This window comes from Oncorhynchus mykiss, chromosome 2, assembly GCF_057628025.1.
Source record: "Oncorhynchus mykiss isolate SJ-2025 chromosome 2, ASM5762802v1, whole genome shotgun sequence".
NCBI classification, from domain to species: domain Eukaryota; kingdom Metazoa; phylum Chordata; class Actinopteri; order Salmoniformes; family Salmonidae; genus Oncorhynchus; species Oncorhynchus mykiss.
Window position 1 is genome coordinate 57,687,689 of NC_143023.1, and position 24,173 is coordinate 57,711,861.

At 44.0% G+C, this 24,173-nt stretch overlaps 2 protein-coding genes and 1 pseudogene across 2 annotated transcripts in view; 1 reads left to right on the forward strand and 2 right to left on the reverse strand.

Annotated features, from left to right (window-relative positions):
- Positions 1–4,500: 4,500 nt before the first annotated feature.
- LOC149985160 (coiled-coil domain-containing protein 77-like) lies at positions 4,501–15,511 on the reverse strand (annotated as a pseudogene).
- A 100-nt stretch (positions 15,512–15,611) lies between these two features.
- LOC110492469 (coiled-coil domain-containing protein 77) lies at positions 15,612–16,948 on the reverse strand. Its single transcript, XM_090215217.1, is given in 5 exon segments — positions 15,612–15,817; positions 15,929–15,992; positions 16,101–16,201; positions 16,527–16,714; positions 16,936–16,948. Coding segments are annotated over 5 exon segments (444 nt in total). The 3' UTR covers positions 15,612–15,739.
- Positions 16,949–21,881: 4,933 nt separating this feature from the next.
- Positions 21,882–24,173, forward strand: part of LOC110492494 (harmonin) — a 57,977-nt gene continuing 55,685 nt past the window's right edge. Inside the window, exon 1 of the mRNA XM_090215232.1 lies at positions 21,882–22,025. Coding sequence (XP_090071358.1) covers positions 21,990–22,025 — 36 coding nt within the window. The 5' untranslated portion in view covers positions 21,882–21,989. The remainder of the gene's footprint in view (positions 22,026–24,173) is intronic.

The following is a 24,173-nucleotide window of genomic DNA, read 5'->3' on the forward strand; positions in this document are numbered from 1 at the left end:
GACAAGAACGGTATATTGGAGGGTGCATGCGACCTTGTCTTCGGAAGTCCGGAGAGCTGGTTGGAGAAAACCAGGAAAGATGTTTTGGCCTCAGTCCTTTACAGATTCAAAATTGTCAGAGTCATTGCGGATGAAGTCCACATGGCCTACAAATGGTATGTACAATGACCTAGAACTGTTCAGCAAGCCTACTCATCTTGTTGGCTGATGAAAAGTACATGTGGACAGTTCTTCTAACATCCTCAATATGCACCTCGGACTTCGACAAGAAGGACACGCACAGTTGCGTCCCAGATGTGTCTGTCTTCACTCTTAGCCTACTTCAGAGCTGAGATGCCTGTGAGAAGGACCCGATCACATGAAGGGCATTGGCTGAAAATAATTTAGGTATCTGAGAGCCATGTGAGTGTGAGGTGCTTCAGAGCACGGTGATTGGCAGCCTGGAGAAGGGAATTATATTAATTATATTCAGCCCAAGGACACAATGGCCACTTTGGCCGCAAAAGGCATGGATTTTTTAGGGGACATGATGGCCACACAAGGAGGATGCCGCCGGGACATTAGAGGCCTAGTGAGAATATTATCAAGTGCTTGTCAAATTGTGAATGAGAGACTGATGTAGTGTGTGCATCCTGCGCAAGATACAAAGCTGAGCTCATGACTTTCATGCAACTTTTTTCAAATCATAATTAGTCGCATCATTCAACCTTAGAATGTTTTAAAAATCAAAACATTTATTGTGAAGGTGTAGGCTATATTAAATGGATTTTTGAAATGCAGACGTTCCAAAGGTCTGCATCAGTGGCTTGTAGGCTATGCGTGGAAGCCAAGAGAGGCTAAACATTGTTATGTTAATTAACGATCAATTACCGTGAGACCAGCAGATATTTGCATGACAATCACCGGATGACAAAATGACATGACAGCCCTAGTCTCAAGTTGGAAAAACTCATAGCTCACAGAGTGATTTCCAATGTTATGGTTGGACAACTGTTGATATTAAAAAGGTGCTTCCACTATATAAAGGCGTTCAGCTTGTCATGTTCTGACCTTAGTTCCTTTGTTTTGTCTTTGTTTTAGTATGGTCAGGGCGTGAGTTGGGGTGGGCAGTCTATGTTCTTTTTTCTATGATTTGAGATGTCTGTGTTTGGCCTGGTATGGTTCTCAATCAGAGGCAGCTGTCAATCATTGTCCTTGATTGAGAACCATATTTAGGTAGCCTGTTTTCACCCTTGAGTTGTGGGTGATTATTTTCTGTTCAGTGTTTTTCCAGCACCATTCAGGACTGTTTGTCGATTTATTTATTGTTTCAGTGTTCAATTACTTTACTATTAAAGAATATGGACCCTTACCACGCTGCGCATTGGTCCTCCTCTTCTTCCACCTACGACGAACGTTACAGAATCACCCACCACCAAAGGATCAAGCAGCGTGGTAAGGAGCAGCGCTATCTGGAGGAGGTGACAACATGGGACGAGATAGAAAGGTGGTCGGTCGACCCAGGGAGAGTGCCGGAGCCCTCCTGGGATTCTCTGGAACAGTGCGAGGAGGGCTACCGGAGAATGGAGTTGTTACGGCGATCAAGGAAGCCCGAGAGGCAGCCCCAAAAATTTATTGGGGGGAGGCACACGGGGAGTGTGGCTAAGTCATGTAGGAGACCTGAGCCAACTCCCCGTGCTTACCGTGGAGAGAAGTGGACCGGGCAGGCACCGTGTTATGCCGTCAAGAGTGGGCATCGAGCCAGGTGCCATGAAGCCGGTTCAGCGCATCTGGTCTCCAGTGCGTCTCCTTGGGCCGGGGTACATGGCACCAGCCCTGCGCATGGTGTCCCCGGTTCACCAGCACAGCCCAGTGCGGTCGATTCCACCTCGCCGCACTGGCCTGGCTACGGGGAGCATCCAGCCAGGTAGGGTTGGGCAGGCTCGGTGCATGAGACCTCAAGTGCACCTCCACGGTCCGGTCTATCCGGTGCCTCCTCCACACACCAACACTCCGGTGGCAGCCCCCCGCACCAGGCTGTCTCTCCGTCTTCTCCCTACAGGTGCTCCCGTCAGAGTCTCCCGTCTGTCCTGAGCTGCCAGAGTCTCCCGTCTGTCCTGAGCTGCCAGAGTCTCCCGTCTGTCCTGAGCTGCCAGAGTCTCCCGTCTGTCCTGAGCTGCCAGAGTCTCCCGTCTGTCCTGAGCTGCCAGAGTCTCCCGTCTGTCCTGAGCTGCCAGAGTCTCCCGTCTGTCCTGAGCTGCCAGAGTCTCCCGTCTGTCCTGAGCTGCCAGAGTCTCCAGTCTGTCCTGAGCTGCCAGAGCCGCCTGTCAGTCAGGAGCTGCCAGAGCAGTCCGTTACTCCGGTGCTGCCGGAATCGCCCTTCACTCCGGAGCTCCTGGAGTCTCCCGCCTGTCTGGTGCTGCCAGAATCTCCCGTCCATTCGGAAACCCGTTGCTAGGGTCCCCAGTCCGAGGTCGGCGGCGAGGGTCGCCGCTCTAAAGAGGCCACGGAGGCGGGTTAAGAGGCGGACAAAGACTATGGTGGAGTGGGGTCCACGTCCCGCGCCAGAGCGACCACCACGGACAGACGTCCACCCAGACCCTCCCCTATAGGTTCAGGTTTTATGGTACTGTCACGTTCTGACCTTAGTTCCTTTGTTTTGTCTTTGTTTTAGTATGGTCAGGGCGTGAGTTGGGGTGGGCAGTCTATGTTCTTTTTTCTATGATTTGAGATGTCTGTGTTTGGCCTGGTATGGTTCTCAATCAGAGGCAGCTGTCAATCATTGTCCTTGATTGAGAACCATATTTAGGTAGCCTGTTTTCACCCTTGAGTTGTGGGTGATTATTTTCTGTTCAGTGTTTTTCCAGCACCATTCAGGACTGTTTGTCGATTTATTTATTGTTTCAGTGTTCAATTACTTTACTATTAAAGAATATGGACCCTTACCACGCTGCGCATTGGTCCTCCTCTTCTTCCACCTACGACGAACGTTACAGAATCACCCACCACCAAAGGATCAAGCAGCGTGGTAAGGAGCAGCGCTATCTGGAGGAGGTGACAACATGGGACGAGATAGAAAGGTGGTCGGTCGACCCAGGGAGAGTGCCGGAGCCCTCCTGGGATTCTCTGGAACAGTGCGAGGAGGGCTACCGGAGAATGGAGTTGTTACGGCGATCAAGGAAGCCCGAGAGGCAGCCCCAAAAATTTATTGGGGGGAGGCACACGGGGAGTGTGGCTAAGTCATGTAGGAGACCTGAGCCAACTCCCCGTGCTTACCGTGGAGAGAAGTGGACCGGGCAGGCACCGTGTTATGCCGTCAAGAGTGGGCATCGAGCCAGGTGCCATGAAGCCGGTTCAGCGCATCTGGTCTCCAGTGCGTCTCCTTGGGCCGGGGTACATGGCACCAGCCCTGCGCATGGTGTCCCCGGTTCACCAGCACAGCCCAGTGCGGTCGATTCCACCTCGCCGCACTGGCCTGGCTACGGGGAGCATCCAGCCAGGTAGGGTTGGGCAGGCTCGGTGCATGAGACCTCAAGTGCACCTCCACGGTCCGGTCTATCCGGTGCCTCCTCCACACACCAACACTCCGGTGGCAGCCCCCCGCACCAGGCTGTCTCTCCGTCTTCTCCCTACAGGTGCTCCCGTCAGAGTCTCCCGTCTGTCCTGAGCTGCCAGAGTCTCCCGTCTGTCCTGAGCTGCCAGAGTCTCCCGTCTGTCCTGAGCTGCCAGAGTCTCCCGTCTGTCCTGAGCTGCCAGAGTCTCCCGTCTGTCCTGAGCTGCCAGAGTCTCCCGTCTGTCCTGAGCTGCCAGAGTCTCCCGTCTGTCCTGAGCTGCCAGAGTCTCCCGTCTGTCCTGAGCTGCCAGAGTCTCCAGTCTGTCCTGAGCTGCCAGAGCCGCCTGTCAGTCAGGAGCTGCCAGAGCAGTCCGTTACTCCGGTGCTGCCGGAATCGCCCTTCACTCCGGAGCTCCTGGAGTCTCCCGCCTGTCTGGTGCTGCCAGAATCTCCCGTCCATTCGGAAACCCGTTGCTAGGGTCCCCAGTCCGAGGTCGGCGGCGAGGGTCGCCGCTCTAAAGAGGCCACGGAGGCGGGTTAAGAGGCGGACAAAGACTATGGTGGAGTGGGGTCCACGTCCCGCGCCAGAGCGACCACCACGGACAGACGTCCACCCAGACCCTCCCCTATAGGTTCAGGTTTTATGGTACTGTCACGTTCTGACCTTAGTTCCTTTGTTTTGTCTTTGTTTTAGTATGGTCAGGGCGTGAGTTGGGGTGGGCAGTCTATGTTCTTTTTTCTATAATTTGGGATTTCTGTGTTTGGCTGGTATGGTTCTCAATCAGAGGCAGCTGTCAATCGTTGTCCCTGATTGAGAACCATACTTAGGTAGCCTGTTTTCACTCCTGAGTGATTCTTTTCTGTTTAGTGTTTTTCCAGCACCATTCAGGACTGTTCGTTTGTCGTTTTATTTATTGTTTCAGTGTTCAATTACTTTATTAAAGAATATGGACACTTACCACGCTGCGCATTGGTCCTCCTCTTCTTCCACCTACGACGAACGTTACACACCTATCCAGAATCAGAACCAGTCATGCTGCTCTGAGGCTGAAAGATCATTGTTCCACTGCACCTGGGTACAGAGAGGGTTAAAAGATACCTTCACTCTACATCTTCAGCGGGTCTAAACCTTCACATTTCACAAAGTCATTCCACATTTGCTTCATGCCTTATATCACCCTCTAAAATAAAGTTAATTTTGTACATGCTCTGTTTTCTTTATTTACATTAGTAAATGTTGCATTAGACATTTCTTCTTGACTTGATGAAACATGATTCGTATCTATTTAGGTTTTGTTGGTCATACTTGCTGTCGTCTGATCTTTGTGGGCCAGACTGTGATCTATTAATGTTTAGGTTACTACACGCATTGCCATAATGAGGGAGCAGGGAGGAAACATGCTACAGCAGTAGTAGATAGAATACATGAGTGATTCACATTGTACTATGTAAACAGAGGACATCCAAGAAGGAAAATTAATACCTTCAGTGGGGTAATGTTTAGCCTGTAATTAGCTAACTAGTAAATGTATAACCAAAGACAATACAGTATGAAGATAGGCAGAAACTGCTTCTCTAATAGAAATTCCCGATCACACTTGTAGGCGATGTCAGGGTGACTTTGGCTAGCTAAGCTCATGCGGAAAAGCGCCTAACTGCGCATATGCAGGCCTTCAAATCAAAGTCACTTATTCGCTATAAAGTTGTTATTAACTCTAATGAAAAGGTCTCAGTTTCGACTGCAGGCTGACTTCGGTCGTCAGTCGAATGGTGTTTCCTCCAACACATTGGTGCAGCTGGCTTTGGGCCATGTTTTGGAGGGCGCATGACTTGACCTTCGACTCTCCCGAGCCCGTTGGGGAGTTGCAGCGATGAGACAAGATCGTAATCGCGAAATTGGGGAGATAAAGGGGGTAAAAAAATAATAATAAATAAAACCTGTCAGTTTTCACGAGGTTGGAGTAATAACTTAAGACATTGGCTCGATTGTAGTTTGTTCCTTTAGATTTAGAGAAAATAAGTAACTAAGGAAGAAGTTTTCACTTCACTAATTGACTTCTCAAACCCCAAACCTCGTCCTGATGTGCTTGTTCTGTTTCGCAAGCGTTCCCGGAATTCTCAAGATATTGCGCCTCTGGGTTTATATACTCTGTGGTATGACTAAAACATACAGTTGAAGTCGGAAGTTTACATACACCTTAGCCAAATACATTTCAAGTTAGTTTTTCACAATTCCTGACATTAATTCATAGTGAAAATTCCCTGTCTTAGGTCAGTTAGGATCACCACTTTATTTTAAGAATGTGAAATGTCAGAATAATATTAGAGAGAATGATTAATTCCAGCTTTTATTTCTTTCATCACATTCCCAGTGGGTAAGAAGTTTACATACACTCAATTAGTATTTGATAGCATTGCCTTTAAATTGTTTAACTTGGGTCAAACATTTCAGGCAACCTTCCACCATCTTCCCACAATAAGTTGGCTGAATTTTGGCCCATTCCTCCTGACAGAGCTGGTGTAACTGAGTCAGGTTTGAAGGCCTCCTTGCTCACACATGCTTTTCAGTTCTGCACACAAATGCTCTATAGGATTGAGGATTGTGATGGCCACTCCAATACCTTGACTTTGTTGTCCTTAAGCCATTTTGCCACAACTTTGGAGGTATGCTTGGGGTCATTGTTCATTTGGAAGACCCATTTGCGACAAAGCTTTAACTTCATGACTGATGTCTTGAGATGTTGCTTCAATATATCCACACAATTTTCCTCCTTCATGATGCCATCCATTTTGTGAAGTGCACCAGTTCCTCCTGCAGCAAAGCACCCCACAACATGATGCTGCAACCCCCGTGCTTCATGGTTGGGATGGTGTTCTTTGGCTTGCAATCCTCCCCCTTTACCTCCAAACATAACAATTGTCATCATGGCCAAACAGTTCTATTTTTGTTTCATCAGACCAGTGGACATTTCTCCAAAAAGTACAATCTTTGTCCCCATGTACAGTTGCAAACCGTAGTCTGGCTTTTTTATGGCGGTTTTGGAGCAGTGGCTTCTTCCTTGCTGAGTGGCCTTTCAGGTTATGTCGATATAGGACTCGTTTTACTGTGGATATAGATACTTTTGTACCTGTTTCCTCCAGCATCTTCACAAGGTCCTTTGTTGTTCTGGAATTGATTTGCACTTTTTGCACCGAAGTACGTTCATTTCTAAGAGACAGAACGCGTCTCCTTCCTGAGTGGTATGACGGCTGCATGGTCCCATGGTGTATGTACTTGCGTACTATTGTTTGTACAGATGAACGTGGTACCTTCAGGAATTTGGAAATTGCTCCCAAGGGTGAACCAGACTTGTGGAGGTCTACAATTTTTATTCTGAGGTCTTGGCTGATTTCTTTTGATTTTTCCATGATGTCAAGCAAAGAGGTACTGAGTTTGAAGGTAGGCCTTGAAATACAGCCACAGGTACACCTCCAATTGACTCAAATGATGTCAATAGCCTATCAGAAGCTTCTAAAGCCATGACATCATTTTTGGGAATTTTCCAAGCTGCTTAAAAGCACAGTCAATTTAGTATGTAATCTTCTGACCCGCTGGAATTGTGACACACTGAATTATCAATTAAATAATCTGTCTTTAAACAATTGTTGGAAAAATTACTTGTGGCATGCACAAAGAAATTTGTGGAGTGGTTGAAAAACAAGATTTAATGACTCCAACTTAAGTGTATGTAAACTTCCGATTTCAACTGTACATTTGATTAGCTAATTGATTTCAAGTTAATAGCAAGCTAAAGTTATAGCTGGCTGACTTTGGGATAAACATTGCTAGCTAGCTAGCTATGCTATCTGACGTTAGTTGCTACTTGCTAGCAACAAGATTGCAACATGTTTCAGATTGCCTTTGTCTAATATGCCACTCATTTTTGTGTAAAAGGGTTGTTTTAACATTCAGAAAATATGTATAATCTGTAGACCTTATATCTGTAGGCTTTATATCTGTAGGCCTTCATGCCAGACCACCCTTCTTTTCTTTGTGGTAGGCCGTTAAAGCTGGTGAAACTGCCATGTCCATTTGGGATAACACAACATCAAAGAAGATACTTCAAACAACAAACACCGTTTCCCCTAATGTCGATTCCATCATTAAGGTGCAGTAGGTAGTGGAATTAGTCTGCATTGATAATGACCTGACCAGTCACACAACTCAAACAGTCCATTCTGTGTGAGTAGAGGGGCTTGTCCAAGCCAAGGTACACACAGTGCATACAGTATCGTGGTGGTGTCTACTACATGCTCTATGCTCTGTCCCTGTCAATCATTATCAAACTACACCCACCCAGCTCTTTCAAGTTTCAGCCAGTGGGCATTGGTCATTTTAGTGCACAGCCTTGGCAGGGACTGTGGCTAAGTATTGATAGGCAAGTGTGAAGGTGACATCAAGGTTATTATAGTTTTGTGGTTGAATGTGAGTTTTTATTTCTGTTTGTTTTTACATATTAAATAATAATAATCAGTTTAGTTTAGTTTCAGTTTTCAGACTTGATTTTCTAGTTTTATTTATTTTCAGTTTGATAAAAACATTTATACTCAGTTTTTATATTATTTAGTTTCAGTTTTAGTTTTAGGGACAGAAAGTAGCCTATGCGTGGAAAGCCATTAACAGTTCCTTCAGATATTATTCGTACCCCTTGACCTATTGCACATTTTGTTGTGTTACAGCCTGAATTCAAAATGGATTAAATATTTGTTTTTTCTCAACCATCTACACACAATACCCCATAATGACAAAGTGAAAACATGTTTTTAAACATTTTAGCAAATTTATTGAAAATGAAATACAGAAATATCTAATTTACATAAGTATTCACACCCCTGAGTACATGTTAGAATTTCCATTGGCAGTGACTACATCTGTGATTCTTTCTGGATAAGTCTAAGTTTTGCACACCTGGATTGTACAATATTTGTACATTATTCTTAAAAAAAAAATATTCAAGCTCTGTCAAGTGGTTTGTTGATCATTCATAGACAGGCATTTTCAAGTCTTGCCATAGATTTGAAGCCAATTTAAGTCAAAACTGTAATTAGGCCACTAAAGAACATTAAATGTCTTCTTGGTAAGCAACTCGTGTAAATTTGGCCTTGTCTTTTAGGTTATTGTCCTGCTGAAAGGTGAATTTGCCTCCCAGTGTCTGTTGGAAAGCAGACTGAAGCAGGTTTTCCTCTAGGATTTTGCCTGTGATTAGCTCTATTCCGTTTATTTTAACTCCCTTTAACTCCCTACTCCTTGCCGATGACAAGCGTCATGTCACCATTACTCAACATGATGCAGCCACCAACAATGCATGAAGAGTGGAACTCAGTGATGTGTTGAGTTTGCGCCAAACATAACACTTTGTATTCAGGACATAAAATGTGTTTCTTTGCCACATTTTTTGCGGTTTTACTTGTTGCAAACAGGATGCATGTTTTGGAATATTTGTATTCTATACAGGCTTCTTTCTTTTCACTCTGTTTTCACTCTGACATTTAGATTACTATTGTGGAGTAACTACAATGTTGTTGATCCATCCTCATTTTTCCCCTATCACAGGCATTGAACTCTGTAACTGTTTTAACGTCACCATTGACCTAATGGTGAAATCCCCGAGTGGTTTCCTTCCTCTCCGGCAACTGAGTTAGAAAGGACACCTGTATCTTTGTAGTGACTGGGTATATTGATACATCATCCAAAGTGTAATTAATAACTTCACCATGCTCAAAGGGATATTCAATGTGTGCTTTTTTATTTGTTTACCCATCTAGGTCCCTTATTTGTGAGGCATTGGAAAACCTCCCTGGTCTTTGTGGTTGAATCTGTGTTTGAAATTCACTGCTCCACTGAGGGACTTTACAGATTATTCTACTGTATGTGCGGGGTACAGAGTGGAGGTAGTCATTCAAAAATCATGTTAAATACTATTATTGCACACAGAGTCAGTCCATGCAATGTATTATGTGACTTGTTAAGCAGATGTCTACTCCTGAAACTTATTTAGGCTTGCCATAACAAAGGCATTGAATACTTATTGACTCAAGACATTTCAGCTTTGAATGTTTTTATTCATTTGCAAAAATGTCTAATAACAATTCAATTTTGGCATTATGGGCTATTGTGTGTAAGCCAGTGACACATTTCCATTTAATCTATTTTAAATTCAGGCTGTAACACAACAAAATGTGGAAAAAGTCGAGGGGTGTAAATACTTTCTGAAGGCACTGTATGTGTTGTAAACCTAGTTTATTTTGGGATGTCACTTCTTTCCACTAGGGGGCAGTAATACATAAGGTGATAGACCCGGACCATAGACTTGGGTAGACATAATCTCTGTATCTGTGTAATAATGAACAAGTTGAGGAGACTAAATTACTTGGAGTTGCCTTAGATTGTAAACTCATGGTTAAAACATATAGATTCAATGGTTGTAAATATTGTGTGTATCCGTGCTAAAGAGATGCTCTGCTTTTTTGATACCACACTCTACAAAGCAAGTCCTGCCGGCTATAGTTTTATTTTATCTTGATTATTGTCCAGTCATATGGTCAAGCGCTGCAAAAAAATACCTAGTTAAGCTGCAACTGGCCCGGAACAGAGTGGCACGTCTTGCTCGTCACTGTAATCAGAGGGCTAATATTAATATTATGCATGCCAGACTCTTGGCTGACTGCGTCACTTCTTATTTTTATAAGAAACGTGTTGGAAATTCCAAATTGTTTGCATATTCAACTTACGCACAGTACTGACACACACTTACTCCACCAGACCAGGGGTCTTTAAAATAATAAAAAAATTAAGCAGCACTTCACAGCACAATGCCTCTCCCACATGTGACCTACTTCTGTGTATGTACTGACATGTATGCACACGTTTTTAAATGGATGTAAATGGTAAAATCTTTTTCGTTGTGTGTCGGACCCCAGTAAGACGAGCTGTCACTATTGGCGTCGGCTAATGGGGATCCTAATCAAATCAAAGATGGTGTCTGTGAGCATGGGCTGCACCATTGAGGACATCGCCATCTTCAAATAGTCCATTTTACTTCTTCACAAGTAAAATTCATTGGCTGATCCCTCCTGATGACCTGGCTGTCCAGACACCAAACTGGTAATCAGGTCAACCAGGTCATCAGGAGAGATCAGCCAATGAAGTTGGAAGCTTCACCCAAGTCCTCAATGGCATCGCCCAAGCTAACAGTCTTTTGGCCACTAGAGGACTCTATTCAACACCATAGCCAGGACATAAGATTGAGTTATAATTGAAACCAAACCTAATGTCACTTGGATTTAAAGGATAGGCACCTAGACTGGTAGAAAAATATGGAAGGAAACTCTTGCCTGTGTTTAAACGAAGCCAATTTATTTATTTATTTTACTTTAGACTCCCCAGCCAGGTTGACCCTCCGGGTGGACAGTGACCTTAGACACAATCTTCAATGCAAGGAAGTTGTATTTCTTAAGCACTGTGGTCGAGACACTTGCCAGATTCATCGCGCTGGCATCATCCTGGGGTCCAGCTGCTCTATGGTGGAAGGACCAAAGACAGCATACCTACTTTATGGGCGGGATGAGGTCTACGTCAATTTGAGTCAATGGGCTCTTTTTCCTAAACAATATTTTACATTTACAGATTTTGATTGTTTCCTCTGAACAGAAACGGATCCCAAACATTTATGTAACTAGCCCACGCAATTGTGCATTTTTATATCTAGTTATTACAACGACCAGTTAATTAATGATACATCTTTATTGATAAAAATAAAACCACTAGTTTTTTCACAGCAACACACAATAGACAAATCAGTAGTAGAAAACAAGTGCGTCTAGGATGCATGTGCATGACCTATGCACAATGTTCAAGTTGTTGTGTTTGTATTTGATTAGAGTATCAATGTAAAATGAGATTAATGTCGTACACAACTTGTCTGCCAATGACCATATACACCCAGGTCTTCTTGGCCTAAAACCTGACAAACTGATTTGTGAGACATTGTAGAATGCGTCTCATATTAGGTGTCAGAAATTCAAACAGGGAAACAATGTCAAAGGGGAATACAGGGTTGCGATCAGTAGACATTAAATAGGTTTTTAAAAAGGTTGCAATTTCAATAACAATGATCAATTTTTATATTTCCAAGTCTGGCACCTACTGAATGGTACCCAGGTCTCCAGTGGGCCAGTCTGTGCTGTATCTCAGCTGTAGTGGAGGTCTTTCTCCAGCCCGTAGATCTTGGCCTTCAGCTCCCCCTGGACCTTCCTGGTCCGAACGTTGGTCTGACGCACCTCGTGTAGGATGGTCAGGACCCACGTTCAGGGTCACCTTTAACACACACACACACACACACAACAGGTAACACAGGCGTACAACATTTGTCCCATGCTCACCTTGAAGAGCTGTTTCTCCACATCTTTAAGTTTCTGTTGGAGATGTTTGATGTCGCTCTTGAAGCCCTCCACCTCCATGGCTGCCCTCTTCTTCAGGGCCTCGTACCGCTGGGTCATCATCTGAAGACGCTTTGCCATCTTGTCAGACCGGTCCTACACACAAAGGTAGGCAAAACACAGTGGCGTAAACTTGCACACAAATACAACATAAACACAAGGTATACCAACACACCTATCTTATATGCAAGTGCCTTAATGTGTTTGGACCCCAGGAAGAGTAGCTGCTGCCTTGGCTAATGATGATCCCCAATCACCGCTAATGGTGATTCTCAACAGTTTTTACCCCCAAGTCATAAGACTCCTGAACAGGTAATCAAATGGCTACCCGGACTATTTGCATTGTGTGCCCTTTTTTGCACTATTGGTTAGAGCCTGTAACTAAGCATTTAACTGTAAGGTTACACCTGTTGTATTCAGCACACGTGACAAATAAAGTTTGATTTGATGAGTATGATCCCGATGTTGTAAGACCCCTGATCTGAAGCGTGTGCACCACTACCCACCCAGAGCTCTTCTCTTTGGACGTGCTGGGTGTCAGGCTGGGCCACGCTGCTGGGTCCTCTGGATCGTGGCTGCTCCCTCCCGTGGCTGTCTCTGGCCTCCCTCAGTCGGTCCTGGTTCGTGTCCAGCTCCCGCAGCAGCCGGTCCTTCTCCACCATCTCGCGGGCCTGCGTCTCAAACTTCAGCTTTAGGAAGTCCCTGGAGCTCTCATCCGTCAAGTTCTGGTTCCCCTCCAGCCTGAGGGAGAAGGAACAGAGTAAGAAAATGATAAAGGCTGGATAGTAGCATGTAGGGTTGCAAAATTCCTGTAACTTTCAATAACTTACCCGTTTTCCCCCAAAATCCTGGTTGAGGCACACAGTGGCTGGGGACTTTAATGCAGTGAAACTTAAATCCGCTTTACCTAATTTCTACCAGAATGTTACATGTGCAACCAGGGGGGGGGGGGGAAATAAATAAATAAACTCTAGACCACCTTTACGCGTACAAAACTCTCCCTCCATTTGGCAAATTTGAACTTAATTGTATTCTCCTGATTCCTGCTTATAAGCTAAAATTAAAGCAGGAAGCACCAGTGACTTGGTCAATAAAAAAAAAAGTGGTCAGATGAAGCAGATGCTAAGCTACAGGACTGTTTTGCTAGCACAGACTGAAAGATGTTCCGGGATTCTTCCGATGGCATTGAGGAGTACACCACATCAGTCACTGGCTTCATCAATAAGTGCATCGAGGACGTTGTCCCCACAGTGACTGTACGTACATATCTCAACCAGAAGCCATGGATTACAGGCAACATCTGCACTGAGGTAAAAGGTAGAGCTGCCGCTTTCAAGGAGAAGGACTCCAAACCAGAAGCTTATAAGAAATCCCGCTATGCCCGCCGATGAATTATCAAACAGGCAAAGCGTCACAGGACTAAGATCTAATCGTAGTACACCGGCTCTGACACTCGGATGTGGCAGGGCTTGCGAACTATAGACTACAAAGGGAAGCACAGCCGAGAGCTGCCCAGTAACACGAGCATTCCAGGCAAGCTAAATTACTTCTATGCTTGCGTCGAGGCAAATAACACTGAAACATGCATGAGCGCATCAGCTGTTCCGGACGACTGTGTGACCATGCTCTCCGCAGCCGATGTGAGTAAGACCTTTAAAACAGGTCAACATTCATAAGGCCGCAGGGCCAGATGGATTACCAGGACGTGTACTCCGAACATGTACTGACCAACTGGCAAGTGTCTTCACTGACATTTTCAACTTCTCCCTGACCGAGTCTGTAATACCAACATGTTTCAAGCAGACCACCGTAGTCCCTGTGCCCAAGAACACTAAGGTAGCCTGCCTAAATGACTACCGACCCATAGCACTCACATCTGTAGCCATGAAGTGCTTTGAAAGGCTGGTCATGGCCATCAACACCCTTATTCCAGAAACCCTGGACCCACTCCAATTTGCATACCGCCCCAACTGATCATGTAATCTCTATTGCACGTCACACTGCCCTTTCACACATGGACAACAGGAATACCTATGCGAGAATGCTATTCATTGACTACAGCTCAGCATTTAACACCATAGTGCCCTTAAAAGCTCATCACTAAGCTAAGGACCCTGGGACTAAACACCTCCCTCTGTAACTGGACTTCCTGACGGGCCGCCCCCAGCTGGTAAGGGTAGGTAACAGCTGCCATGCTGATCCACAACACGGGGGCCCCTCAGGGGTGCATGCTCAGTTCCCTCCTGTACTCCCTGTTCACTCAAAACTGCATGGCCAGGCACGACTACAACACCATTATTAAGTTTACCGGTGACAAGTGATCACTGACAAGACAGCCAATAGGGAGTTCAGAGACCAGTCTGTGTGGTGCCAGGACAACAACCTCTCCCTCAACGTGATCAAGACAAAAGGAGATGATTGTGGACTACAGGTAAAGGAAGACCGAGCACACCCCCATTCTCATCGACAGGGCTGTAGTGGAGCAGGTTGAGCGCTTCAAGTTCTTTTGTGTCCACATCACCAACTGACTAACATGGTCCAAGCACACCAAGACAGTTGTGAAGAGGGCATGCCAAAACCTATTTCCACTCAGGAGACTGAAAAGATTCGGCATGGGTCCTCAGATTCTTAAAAGGTTGTACAGCTACACCAGAGAGCATCCTGACTGGTTGCATCACTGCCTGGTATGGCAAGTTGCCCCCCCCCAAAAAAAAAATATTTGTCAAAGATTCCAGCTACCCTAGTCAGACTGTTCTCTCTTCTACCGCACGGCAAGCGGTACTGGAACACCAAGTCTAGCTCCTGAACAGCTAGTTAAATGGCTACCCAGACTATTTTCATTGCCTGCCCCCCCCACACTTTTACACTGCTGCTATTCTGTTATCACCTATGCAGAGTCACTAACCCTACCCACATGTACATATCTCAATTACCCCAACTAACCCTTGACCCCGCACGTTGACTCTGTACCGGTACCCCCTGTACATAGCCTCCCTATTATCATTTTACTGCTGCTCTTTAATTATTTGTACTTTTTTTGTATTATTTTCTTAACGGCATTGTTGGTCAAGGGCTTGTAAGCACTTCACTGTAAGGTCTATCTATACCTGTTGTATTTGGCGCATGTGACAAATCGAATTTGATTTGATTCCCGGAATCAGGAGGAAATCCAGAATCATTCAACAATCATTTCTGGAAAACCATGGAATTTATTGACAGTTCACAGAATTCTGAAGCCCTAGTGGCATGTAATACCACTTGTCATTTAGCGGTGTGTGGGGGTAAAGTATGAGGAATATGAGGCAAAAGTGGCATGTGGTAGAGTATAGTAGATAGTGAACATACATACTTGTCAGTGATGGGGTCCTGGTCTATCTGGTGCTGGACCTGTCCCTCCTCCACGTGGATCCTCCTGTCCTCCAGCAGAGACTCCACCTTCTTTTTGGACAGACCTGTCTGCTCCTCCATCTGAGCCGGCAGCACCTCCACAGGTAGGCACATTACACCAATTCAACTTACAGCAAGTGTTCTAAGAGCCCGCTGTAATCCTACTTAATGAGACTTTAGTAGCTCCCCGCCTTGGGCTTCGTTTTATCTTAAGTAAGCAAAATAGTGTAACTCAGCTAGGTAGTTTGAGAACATTTTAACCAAATGCCATCTAGAATGATTTTCACCTAAAAACCTTCTACAACCGCATAACATAAAAAATGTGTGACTTGAGGTATATTTTCAACATCCAGTTCTTGATTTTGTGGTCTTCCGATGATCCAGAATCCTGGGCTCTAGTTTCTTCTGGGCTATGGTAACCTACAGCAGACAGACAACAGTCTTTCAAGTGGACAACTAGATATCTCTCCCTGTCCGAAGTCATGTAATGTGACACAAGACAATGGGGTAGAATAGATCCTGGAGACTGACCTCCCCAATGTCTGGCCCCACCAGGGCTAACAAGTGCTGGATCCTCTTGCTGTCCTCCTGCTCTCTGCAAACAAAGACAATAGAAAAACATTATTTTTGAAAAAGTCTCAAATAAAGCTGAATATGTCAATTGCAATTGTTAAGTGTAATTGTGAATCAAATGAGAGCTCACCTGATCTTGAGTATGTTGTTCTCCGAGTACAGGCGCAGTGCCTGTTCCTTCTCTATCAGAGCCTTCTGCAATTCAGAGACCCCCACCTCCCACTACAGCTTCTATTGGAGGGCAGGGAGAGACAGGGGGGGATTAAAGCCCAAAGCAAACAAAAAGCTTTTTTGTCTTCTCTCTGCGTGAACGGGCTGGAATTACACAGAACAAAAATATAAACATGGAAAGTCTTGGTCCAATGTTTCATGAACTGAAATAAAACATCCCTGAAGCATAATTCTATTAAATTGTGCACAAATTTGTTTACATCACTGTTAGTGAGCAATTCTCCTTCGCCAAGATAATCCAGCCACCTGACAGGTGTGACATATCAAGTAGCTGATTAAACAAGCATGATCGTTAATTTTTTGTTCAGTATAGAACACCATTTACCTGGTCCTCTGTAGTGCACCTGTACTTCTCCAACAGATCCTCATGTTCTCCATCAAACTGGACGACTTTCCCCCTGTAGAACTCCAGCAGCTCTCTGGAGGCACACAGGTGCGCCAGGCGCTCGGTGATAGGGGGCAGGGGAGAGTCCTCCACCCCAGGGGTGCGGCCCGTCGGCCTGGAAGGGAAAACAACCCAGAAGGGAGGAAATTATCCCACTAAACTGACACAGATAAACCCAATCTAGGAACAAATCCTTAGAATCAGATTAGAGTAGGAGCAGTATGGGAATTAGACAACGATGGTGATTATTCTGAGATTAAAGTTACTAGGAGGTTGGTCACTAATGATGTTCTCTGGGGCAGTTGAAGAGGAAACATAGCTAGCTATACAATAGGTAGCCTTTCCTTACCTGTCTGAAACATGGTCTCTTGTTGGTTATTCCATCATGTTGACCTTAATTAAACATATTTAAATAGACTTGTAATACATATGTGTATAATTTGGGTGTTTGGGCCACCACACTACAAGTGTCTGTAACTTTATTGGAGGAAAGCAACACAATTCTTACCTAATTAACAAAGGAACCACATCTGTGTGGAAGCACCTGCTTTCAATATACTTTGGCTGCGTTTCAAACTCAAAATAGACAGCCCTCGGCCCTAACCCCTCAGCCCTTGAATGACGTTTTAAATCGTCACATCCCAGTGTACAGTACCTTCAATGTCCCTTGCCCAAGCGAGGGAGAGTGATGATCGGAGAGGCAACCTTTGCTGGAAATCTTGAAGTTGAGTTTTAAAACAACCAACCTAAGGTTATTAAAAGGTACCTAGTAAGCTAACGTACTCCTGTGAGGTAGCTAGCTACAGTTACCCGTAGCTCGGTAGCAATTTTTATGGTTTGGTAATTTATTTCAAAATAAATGTCAGATTTGCGAAAAAAATGTTTATGAATCTATCAACGTTTTATAGGCTCCTCACTACGAGACAAAGCCAATGCTAAAATCAACATATGTATGTATATATATAAATATATTTTTTAGCAAGCTATACTTTTCCTGACATGCCGAAAATGCAGCCTTGTAAATGAAATTTGACACTTCGCGGCCACCAGAGACTACAGCTTTCATTGAATTGTGAGTCATATCAACCCCGCAAGTGACCATGGCTGCATTCCAAACACTTAAAATCATTCCTTCCTCCCTCAGCCCTTTTTTTTTTTTGTGTGTGTTTTTTTTGTATTTTTTATTAATAACAAATCAATACATAAAGCACATGAGGGAACACAAGCATACATAGATTACAAACAATAGACAATCGAGCTAGGGGGTACAATATCACATTACAATTACACAAGGACCTTAAGGGACATGCATATACTTACAATTCTAACAGCTTTTTTGTTAGTAGAGCATTTAACCGTCTTAAAATACAGTTCAATTTATTTTTGTAGGGAAGAAAATGTGGTTTTCTGTTTGTAAATTTACATTTGTGTATATGAAATTTGGCCAAAAGAATAATGAAATGAATTACATAAAATGATTCCGCTTATTTCTATTGTATGTAAAGAATCCAAACAGTACATCTCTCCACAATAGTGTAAAATCTTCATAAATGTGTTCAATTATAAACCTACTGATGTCTTGCCAGTTTTCTTACATGCATACAATGCCAAAAAAAGATGCACAACTGTTTCTGGGTGGTCATTACAAAAGGAGCAATTTGAGTTGATGTTTTCCTTAAACTTCTTCATATAGTGGTTGGCAGGATAATATTTATGAATAATTTCCTAACCTCAGCCCTCAAATTAAGTGGACACTTCTGATGACGTGTCGTGACGTTTGACGAGTATGGAACAAAGTGCAGAGAGAGAGCTATTGTTCCTAATTTGTTGTCTCTGCAGCTCTAATGGGGCACCCGTGTGGCGCAACGTTCTAAGGCACTGCATCTCAGTGCTAGAGGCGTGGTTCAATTCCAGGCTGTATCACAACCGGCCGCAATTGGGAGCCCCATAGGACTTAACTGACTTGCCAAGTTAAAAACGTTTTTAGGATGCAGATGAATTAATCCATGCTTTTGTTACTTCTAGGTTAGACTACTGCAATGCTCTACTTTCCGGCTACCCGGATAAATCACTAAATAAACTTCAGTTAGTGCTAAATACGGCTGCTAGAATCCTGACTAGAACCAAAAAATGTGATCATATTACTCCAGTGCTAGCCTCCCTATACTGGCTTCCTGTCAAGGCAAGGGCTGATTTCAAGATTTTACTGCTAACCTACAAAGCATTACATGGGCTTGCTCCTACCTATCTCTCTGATTTGGTCCTGCCGTACATACCTACACGTACGCTACGGTCACAAGACGCAGGCCTCCTAATTGTCCCTAGAATTTCGAAGCAAACAGCTGGAGGCAGGGCTTTCTCCTATAGAGCTCCATTTTTATGGAATGGTCTGCCTACCCATGTTAGAGACGCAAACTCGGTCTCAACCTTTAAGTCTTTACTGAAGACTCATCTCTTCAGTGGTTCATATGATTGAGTGTAGTCTGGCCCAGGAGTGTGAAGGTGAATGGAAAGGCTCTGGAGCAACGAACCACCCTTGCTGTCTCTGCCTGGCCGGTTCCCCTCTTTCCACTGGGATTCTCTGCCTCTAACCCTATTACAGGGGCTGAGTCACTGGCTTACTGGTGCTCTTTCATGCCGTTCACACTGATGTGGTCTTCCTGTCTGGGTTGGCGCCCCCCCCCCCCCCCTCTTGGGTTGTGCCGTGACGAAGATCTTTGTGGGCTATACTCGGCCTTGTCTCAGCATGGTAAGTTGATGGTTGAAGATATCCCTCTAGTGGTGTGGGGGCTGTGCTTTGGCAAAGTGGGTGGGGTTATATCCTTCCTGTTTGGCCCTGTCCGGGGGTATCATCGGATGGTGCCACAGTGTCTCCTGACCCCTCCTGTCTCAGCCTCCAGTATTTATGCTGCAGTAGTTTATGTGTCGGGGGATACGGTCAGTTTGTTATATCTGGACTACTTCTCCTGTTTTATCCGGTGTCCTGTGTGAATTTAAGTATGCTCTCTCTAATTCTCTCTTTCTTTCTCTCTCTCTCAGGATCTGAGCCCTAGGACCATGCCTCAGGACTACCTGGCATGATGACTCCTTGCTGTCCCCAGTCCACCTGGCCGTGCTGCTGCTCCAGTTTCAACTGTTCTGCCTGCGGCTATGGAATCCTGACCTGTTCACCGGACGTGCTACCTGTCCCAGACCTATTATTTGACCATGCTGGTCATTTATGAACATTTGAACATCTTGGCCATGTTCTGTTATAATCTCCACCCGGCACAGCCAGAAGAGGACTGGCCACCCCTCATAGCCTGGTTCCTCTCTAGGTTTCTTCCTAGGTTTTGGCCTTTCTAGGGAGTTTTTCCTAGCCAACGTGCTTCAACACCTGCATTGCTTGCTGTTTGGGGTTTTAGGCTGGGTTTCTGTTCAGCACTTTGAGATATCAGCTGATGTACGTAGGGCTATATAAATACATTTGGTTTGGATTTGGACATGAGTGGGACATACAGACTAACAAGAAACATGGAAAATAGATACAACTGAGTGTTTATATTTATATGTAACAAAAATAGAAACGTAAAGTGTAAAGTGTTGGTCCCATGTTTCATGAGCTGAAATAAAAGATCCCAGAAATGTTCAGCACAAAAAACGTATTTCTCTTAAATGTGCACACATTTGTTTACATCCCTGTTAGTGAGCATTTATCTTTTGCCAAGATAATCCATCCACCTGATAGGTGTGGCATATCAAGAAGCTGATTAAACAGAACGATCATTACACAGGTGCACCTTGTGTTGGGGACAATAAAAGGCCACTCTAAAATGTTACGTTTTTTCACGCAACACAATGCCACAGATGTCTCAAGTTTTGAGGGAGAGTGCAATTGGCATGCTGACTGCAGGAATGTCCACCAGAGCTGTTGCTAGTAAATGTAATGTTAATTTCTCTACCAATGTCGTTTTATAGAGTTTGGCAGTACGTCCAACCGGACTCACAACCGCAGACCAAGTGTAACCACGCCAGCCCAGGACCTCCACATCCGGCTTCTTCACATGCAGGATCGTCTGAGACCTGCCACCCGGGCAGCTATTAAATCTGAGTATTTATGTCTGTAATAAAACCCTTTTTGGGGGATAAACTCATTCTGAATGGCTGGGCCTGGCTCCTCTGTGGGTGGGCCTCTGCCCTCTCAGACCAACCCATGGTTGCGCCCATGCCCATCCTTATATGAACTGTAAATCAGTAAACTTTTTGAAATTGTTGCATGTTGAGTTTATATTTTTGCTCAGTATATTTAGCTTTGTACCGTTGCTTTACCACCAACTAAATTATGAAGCTTCCTGAATTGTAAATAGTGTATCCTGAAAACCGGAGACATCCGCCTTTCCCCAGCCCAGCAGTGCCTCAGCAACTGAATACCAGGAGCTATTCTCTGAATGGGGCCACTGCTGGGATCTACCACCATAGAGATAGATAGAGGACTCATCTGTGACATAGTGTCTGTGACAACATGGGCAGTGCCATTGAGGCTACAACCCATAGAGCCCTGCAGTGTGGGTGTCGTTATACCCATAAAATCTAGAGGTCAAACAGGGAAATGGTTCCAATCTTTTTTTTCCACCATTCATTTTTTTCCAAAGGGGATTTTAGAAACACTTAAAATAAGGGCCGTGTTTCATGTAGACTTACCCTGACCTGACATTTTGATAACCATTTAAATCTCTCTCGGACAAGGTGACTTAACAATATATTCGGCTCTATTTACTCTGTCACAAAAATGCTAATCAGCATCAACGTAGACATCATGCAAAACTACAAATCCATGCAAGCTCCTGCATCTAGCTGACACCTTTGCTAACAGGTATTGTCTCAATTCAGAAATTTAAAGAAATGGAGCTTATTTACTCTTTACTACATTAACATTAGATAGTTAATCCAGAGATTCTTACCTTTGCCTTGATTCGGCAGTCTCATCCAGATCATCATGGATGATCAAGTTCTTTATGATTGCCACATTAGCAGCTAATTAGCATTTAATTATTATTATTTTTTAATTGGGGGGGGGGGGGGGGGGGGAAATACAGACAAATATATTGATAAAAGTCACCTTGTCCTAGAGAGATTTACACGGTAATCAAAACGTCATGCCAGGGTATTATGACTCTTACTGTGGTACTCTATAGGAATCCCCACCCAGTCGACTACTTTGACTACTTTTAAATGGCGGAAGCATGGAAGCATGCACTCATTGGCGCTGCCCATGTTAAAACGGCTTTGGGCCACTAGAGGCCTCTATCATTCTTTATGTCTACCACCCAGCGTTCACTGTCGGTAGCGCCACTGTTGAGAGGGTACTGTCGCTAACAGGAAGATAGAACATCGGTCGGTGTCAGCGTTATTATTTTGTCGAAAATGGAACGAAAAGTAGCTCGAGAATTTAGGCACAAGGTAAGAACTTAATTTGTGTTTCATTTTGTTTTGGCTGTTATCAACGTCCTATGATGTACTCTGAACCCTGTTGGGGTAATGCTTTTGCACAGGTGCCTTTAGATGCGTTTATAATGTCTTCATAGGTGTATAAAATGTTCATATAGGACTAACATGTTTTGGCTGGAATTTTAATTGAATGGTTTCATCCTTTATTTCACAATTGTGAAATTAGACGGTTGTGTTATACAACTGTTATACAACAAGTGAATCCTCTGTAGTGTAGGATTAAAAAGTTGCCCCCTCTTGTGAGGGTATTTAATTTAATATATTCCTTTTTAATACCACATGTGTGTATAGTCTATACAATAACAATGTCGATTATAGGGAGAGTGTGTACAGGTAAACTAGGCTATTATCATGAGTACCTATGGCCTGTGTGTCAGCTTTCCTGATTGGTTATCCTAGTCATTTGTCAGGTGAACTGTGTGTTTTGCAAAACGTTCACCTGGTGTTTCCAACATATTTTCGTCTGTTAGTCATTCTAGACCCAACACAAAGATACCGATGATGCATTTTGTATTTAGCCATACAATTGTTCACGGATACTCACGGTGACAGTATTCGGATAATTATGTAAAAAAAAAAAGAGAAGCTGTGTAAAGGCAACGTGATACGTTTGGGTGTTTTCCGTCCTCTGTAATGTGGACCCAGAGCCATCTGTCCTCTATGCTGTAGGCTCTCACTAGGTCGCTCCCCATTAGATAATTTAGGCCGTGTCAGGGATGTCCAGCCGAGCGGAAAAGGATGGGACGATTTACAGCAGCAATTAGAGACAGAGAGGGGACTGGCAGGCAGGAAGGCATGAGCAACAACAACAACACTTTTAGATAAGGCTCTAAAAAGGGCTTTATAAATACATTTGATTGATTGACCACAGAACAGCATGCGTTTTTGGTCATGTTTGTGACAATGAATATGTGGTGACAATATGTCTTTGACAGGTGAATATAGGCTACTGTTAGATTGAAGTGGGCCCTTAACTTCTCTTACAGTTTATTTGTTGTATGTGTTGTATTCACCCCGGTGCCTTTGTTGCACGTTTTGAGAATAAGGGAGTTTAAGGGTTTAGAGAACACAAGAGGTCTTCATATACTGTATAACATAAGCTGAGGGATCTGGCTGGCTCTTTATGACATTAGCTTCAACCGTTCCGGGTGCTAAAGTCTGCACTTAGTCACCGTTGCTTACCCTGTCTCTTTATGTTGAGTCCGAGAGCTTTACCAAACCATAAATACACTGTCATACACCCAGGAACCTGCATGGTTGAGCTTGTGTGTAGTAATGTGTGCCTAGGTGTCTGCGTGTGCGTGTTGTGTGTATCGCTAAGCCTTTTCTTTGTACACTCTTGGAAGTAAAGCAGCCTCAAATAAACTTTTGGGGTGAAAAAGATTGCCAGCTGTGAGGGTTAAATGTCATTCCTGTGCATAAGTTTGTACACAATATATATATTTTTAAATGCATATTACATATTGTAATATTAGCATTGCTGATTACATAGTAGTAAAGTGGTAGCTCTTCCAATGTTAGGATTTGCATAGGCACTTGAGGAACTCAGTTTTCAACCTTAACAATACGGGGGCCAGAAATAACTATCTGAAAGACACAACCCCATTTGTCCTATCTGATCCGCTGGGCCAAAAATAACTATATTGCAAGCCAGGACCCTACTAAGCCACGCCCCCGGTCATCTTATCTGACCGCCTGGGTCATTTCTTAATAATTATCATCATAAACAAACGTAATTACCATCAAAAATAAACATTATTATTAAAACAAACAGGACCACTTTGGAAACAAGGGTTTTAATGAATCATTTTAAGTGATATCCTCTGGGTCCACATTGTACATTTTGTTGTTTATGTCTGTTACCCAAAAATACATTCAATTCAATTCAATACAGTCATATAATATAATGGGCTTGACAGCCAATGTTGTATTATTCAACATTGATATTAAAATAGTACTCATATAGGAATGGGTAATGTTTTACAAGTTGCTGGCCATCCCATAAAGCCATTGCCAAAAACCACATATTTTAATCTTCTTCTGAGTTTGGCAGCGCAACAAATCCAACATCAAAATAAATTCAGAGTGCTCCACACACTC